The following is a 5551-nucleotide window of genomic DNA, read 5'->3' as shown; positions in this document are numbered from 1 at the left end:
AATTTGGGAGGACACTATTTTTTAGCAAAGAAAGCATTTAAAGAAAGTTTAACACACACATGTACCCATGCAGATATCTATACTACTAGATTTGGGTCTCGTCTAGCTCCTCCCCAAAGCCCAAAATATTAGTCTCTTACCTTTGTCCCGTTGACCTGATTTATATCCAGCTCTTCTAGGGATAGAAGTTGGCACAGTTCAATAGGAAAACTCATAAAATGGTTGCTTGAGAAGTTTAATTTCTGGATTGCTTTTAAATTACATATATCTGAAGGAATTGCCTGTAATTTGTTTTCGGAAAGATCAAGTACTTGCAAATTTTTTAAAGTATACAGTTCTTTAGGGAAAGTTTCAAACTTATTACGGCATAAAATAAGTACATGGAGTGATATCATATTGGAAATAGATGGTGGAATTTTCCTTATTTGGTTTTTACCAAGATTCAGAAATTTAAGCTTCATCAGAGAACATAAGTGATCAGAAAATATGAGGAGTTTATTTTCATTCAATTCTAAGTGAAGCAATTGTTTACTGAAAGATACATCCACAGGTATTTCTGAAATAGAATTTCCATTAAAACTGAAATGATAAAGGGAATCTAAAGCACACAGTCCCACTGGGAATTGTGGTATTTTATTATAATTCAATTCAACTTTAGTTAGTTTTCTGCAATTTTTTATTTCAATGGGAACATTTTTTATTATATTTCCTGAAAATTCTAGATTACATATATTGGTAAGATGTGAGATATCTTCACTTATTTTCACTATGTAGTTTCTGTTTACATGTAGTTTTCTCAAATTTTTAAGTTTATATATGTTCTTAGGGAGTTCTATTAATTTGTTATCACTAAGACTGAGGCATTCTAACATTGTACAGTAGGAAATTCTCTCCGGTATATTTTTCAATAAATTTTTATCAAGTATAAGAATCCTAAGTTCTTTAAAATTCTCAATTTTGGGTGAAATAACCTCCAATTTATTGTCAGCTAATTGGAGTTCTTTTATTTTACTTAATTCAAAAATTTCTACAGCCAAAAAAGTAAGTTTATTATGATCCAGTAAAAAGTATTCTAAATTTTTAAGTTCTCTAATTTCTTTTGGCAAACTGCATATCAAATTTCCAGCAAGGTTTAGTGAAATTAATTTTGGAAGGAGGCAGAGAGTTTTAGGAAATATTGTCAACTTATTACATGCCAAGTCAAGAATCCTCAAGTTTTGCAAATTAGGCAGACTCTCTGGTATATGTCTGAATTGATTTTTACTCAAGTTTAAAATTTCTAAGTTTCTAAGACATTCTCTGTCAGGAGAAGAAAAATTCTCAATATAGTTGTCATTTAAAGAGAGTTGCCTTATCTCCTCAAGATTTAGTATTTCTTTAGGTATATGTGATATTTGGTTGTGACTGACATTTAATATCCTTAAATTATTAAGTAACAGAATTTCACATGGAAGTGATGATAACTCATTATTTTGCATGGATATAATTTCAAGTCCTAGGAGATCATCTAAATCTGCCCCTTGAAAAGTTTTTATCTTATTATTATCTAAGTATAGGTATTTAACATATTTCTCTTTTAAATTGTCCTTAGGAAACTCTTGTAAACCCTTGGCCTCAAGATTAACTGTAAAGTTATCTGACCCTAGGTCAAATCTTGCCTGGTTTTCTTCAGAGAGTTGTGCACTAGCTTTTACATTTTCATGAGGCTGAAGGTTAACTAAGGCCAAAGAGTCTGTAGTCACTTCAGTTAGTGATGCTGATGCTGATGATGATACTGATTCGCTTTCTGAAGTCTCTGGCTCTGACTGGGGGCTGGCATCCCTAGTGCTTGTTTCAGAAAACCGAACATTTTGCATTTGTTCTTCAAGAGACTTGCTTCCCGAAGATGCTGACTGTAATGTATCCTTTTCAGTATGAGCATCATAAATCTCATTAGAAGAATTCCTTTCCAGGTAACGAGAGGCTTCATTTAATGAATTTGATGGTTGTGTAATAAATTCAGACTCCTCCATTGACTGTGACCTAAATTGCCTAGTGCTATCTTCTGCGTCTGCTGAAGTGCCCTCCTCTTCTGATATCTTATTTGTTGACATTTTTTGGTATCAGTTCAAGATTGTAACTAATTTTTTCATTTTTTCCTTTGAATCTATAAAACAAATATTGATATTAAAAGGTGAACAAAGATGTCATAAGTTTTCATTATTTCAAAAACATTTCATTTTATGTAATACGTGGAGATATTAATAAAGAATATATAAAACCTCTTCTTCTATGAAAGAGAATAGCAACAGTCAATATCCCATGAATCATAATCTTTATAAAGAATGGTTAAAATGTTACTCAAAGTACAAGTCATAGACAAAAAAATTCTCTTATAAAAAAATAAACAGATCATAGCATAACACTTCCTTTTAAATGAAACTAAGAGAAACTAGCATTAATGAGACAAAATAGCATATATGTTAAAATATTTTTCAAACAACAGAATAGTGAATTTGGGGAATTATTAAACTTCATCCTACTTCCTATTTCTCTAGCTTCTATATTCCTATTTATACATGTGTATGTTTTTCATAGAAGAGAAAACATGCTATATTTCAGCTCGTGTTTCTTGTTTCACTTAATATTATGTTCTCCAGTTACAGGCATTTGCCTATAGATACCTCATTTATCCTTATTTGTATAGTACTCTATTGTATATAAATACCATATTTTCTTTATCCTTTCATGCCTTGATGGACATACACTGTTTCCAAGATCTAGTTATTACAAATTGTGCTGCTGTAAACATGGTGAGCCTGTGTCACTGGCACATGATGCCCTTACTTCTTTTGGAAAAGATATCTACGAGGGGGATAGGTGGGTCATAAGGAGTCTCTATTTTAGTTTTTTCAGGAATCTCTACAGTAATCGCCATAGTGATTTTACTAATTTATATTCCCACCAACAATGTAGAAGAGTTCTTTTTTTTCCTTATCTTTATCCGCATTTTTTATTATTAGATTAGAGATAGTAGAAACAATCCCAGGCACACTAAACAATTTGATCTTTGGTATACACTGTTAAGAAACATACACTGTAAGAATAGCTTCTTAAATAAATGGTGCTGGGAAATTTGGATATCCACATGCAGAAGATTGAATCTAAGGTGCAGGGTCCAGGGTTTGATCCCTGGTCTCCCGTGCTGGCCTCGCCCCTGGGGCACACTGAGACTGCAAATGAGACTGGGCATGGTGGCACATGCTTGTAATCCCAGTGTTTGGGAAGCTGAAAAACAGGAAGGATCACTACAAGTCCAATCTGTGTAGTGACACTCTGTAGGTCCTGTACTAAATACATAAAAAAAGATGGAGTCTAGACTCTATATATCTTACCATGTATTAAACTAAAATAAAAATGGATCGAAGATCTAAGTGCTAAATAGAAACACCTAATCTACAGAAAGATAAAATAGATGCAACTCTCAAAGCCGTAGATGTAGGTAAGGACTTTCTTTACAGAACACCAATGGCACAATAAATAATTTTAAGAATCAACAAGTGAATTCTTATCAAATTAAAAAAACTTTTGCACAGCAAAGGAAACAACTAACAGAGAAAAGACAATAGAATGACAACAAAATTTTTCCAGCTATTCCACAAAGGACTAACATCAAAAATCAAGAATATATAAAGAACTCAACACAATTAGAACCCCCCCCCAATAAAATACCTAATTAAAAAACTGGGCCAGTGAAATGAATAGACTTTTCTCAGAAAAAGTACAAATGGCCAATAAATACATGAAAAGAATGTTGAACATTACTGGCCATTAGAGAAATGCAAATTAAAACTACATTGAGATTCCATTTTCCTCTAGAAAGAATGACTATCATTCTTCAAATCCTTGTTCCTTGATTTTTATAGGGAACATACAATATGTGAATTTCATGCAAAAGTTCAGAAAGTTGCAACCTTTGGCATAAATGGGTACTGTACAAAGTCTGCATTGGCCTCCGAGTGAGAATAATCATAGGTTGACCTTGAATGCTGCACAGCTTAGTATTTGAGTCAGAGATAAGAGCTTCATTTCCATTGGCTCCAGTTAGGTCACATACCTAAGCCCACTGGTTGGTCCAATCCTGAGACCAGGAACTGGCATAACCTGTTGTTTCAGACTCACTCTAGATCCTGAGGTAGTGTCAGCCTCTCCAAACCCCGGAGAGACACCCAAAGGGAGACCAAATGCTGGACAAGTCTTTAGCATGTCCTCTCAACTTCTTAGAAGTCACTCTGCTGACACTTTTTTGACAAAAGTGACAGCCCATTGTATATCATCATTGCTCACTAAGAGAACTACTGACCACCAGTGGCTATTTCAATTCAACTCTAAAATCAAATACAATTACAATTCAGATCCTCAGTCACATTTCGCCATACCTCAACTGCTCTGACTACCATACTAAACACTGCAGAGAACCAACATTTTCCTCATCGCAGAACATACATAGTTGATAGTTGTTGACATGCAGTGATTTTTTTTTTTAAGGCTGTAGTAGTTGACACAGCATGTCCTTGTTCTTTCTCCAGCCTTCTCTGCGGACCGCAGCAATACACGCAGAAGCCTGTTAGCCAACACAGGAGGTTTTGAACTCTTTCCATTGGTTCTTCCCCTGCTCATTGCCTGTCCTGCCTGCAGCCTGTGCTATTAACATTTAAGATGTAAAAGCAATATCCAAGAGGGAAGAAAAAAAAAACCCAAACAAACAAAAACCCACTTTTGTCTAAAGGTTTGGAGGAAAATCTATTTTCCCCCCACCCCTCCACTGAAATGATAGGGCGGGTCACACACTACCAAGGCAGTGCCCATGTAAAATGTGGCCCAAGGTAGCTGGCACCCAGATAGGCTGGCAGCATGGCAGTATTTAGGACATGCATATTGCTTATATCAATTTGCCTTGCACAAACAATAAAAATTAGAGGTTGAACTTAATCATCCAATATGCCTTTTTGTTACTTTTACCCAATTCTGTCATTTAAATTTCTTTTTTTTAAAAGAGAAAGAAAAAAACTCAACCAAGTCATGTGTTCTAGACTTAAAATTTAAAGCATTTTTGTGACCAGGCATTAGAGCTAATGGATATTGTTAAGTAAGATTCATATAAAAAAAATACTAACAACTCCCACCCATCAACTATTCTCAACATGCTAGTGTAAAACATCTCTTTGCCCACCCATCCTCACCTGTATTTACAGTAGGGGAAAAGAAACAGAAACCTCTTACCACCTTAAAAACAAAACCCCATAAATGTGAAAACATCTTCCTCTGAAGAAAGGCAGCTACATAGACTGCTAGAAACATAGAGAACTATTACAGAGCTGCTTATATAAAAAAAAATAAACAATTTGCTGCACACACCAATAAGCAGTGTGCTCGGAAACAGCCTTAGGACAATACTACCTGAACCTGAAGGAACGACCACGTGGATACGCAAAACTTTTAGAACCATTACTGGGTAAATGATGATAGAAAACATCTCACAGGCTGGCTTGGGAAGATCAATATATCCCCA

At 34.7% G+C, this 5551-nt stretch overlaps 1 protein-coding gene across 1 annotated transcript in view; it reads right to left on the bottom strand.

The window, feature by feature from the left end:
- The window catches only part of Lrrd1 (leucine rich repeats and death domain containing 1), a 17067-nt gene extending 14974 nt beyond the window's left edge, over window positions 1–2093 (bottom strand). The window contains exon 1 of the mRNA XM_004646260.1: window positions 141–2093. Within this exon, the coding sequence (XP_004646317.1) occupies window positions 141–2093 (1953 nt within the window). The remainder of the gene's footprint in view (window positions 1–140) is intronic.
- Window positions 2094–5551: the final 3458 nt, after the last annotated feature.

Source organism: Octodon degus, unplaced genomic scaffold (assembly GCF_000260255.1).
Source record: "Octodon degus isolate 3935 unplaced genomic scaffold, OctDeg1.0 scaffold00262, whole genome shotgun sequence".
NCBI classification, from domain to species: domain Eukaryota; kingdom Metazoa; phylum Chordata; class Mammalia; order Rodentia; family Octodontidae; genus Octodon; species Octodon degus.
The sequence above is the reverse complement of the archived record's forward strand: the minus strand, read 5'-3'. Positions and strand labels throughout refer to the sequence as shown.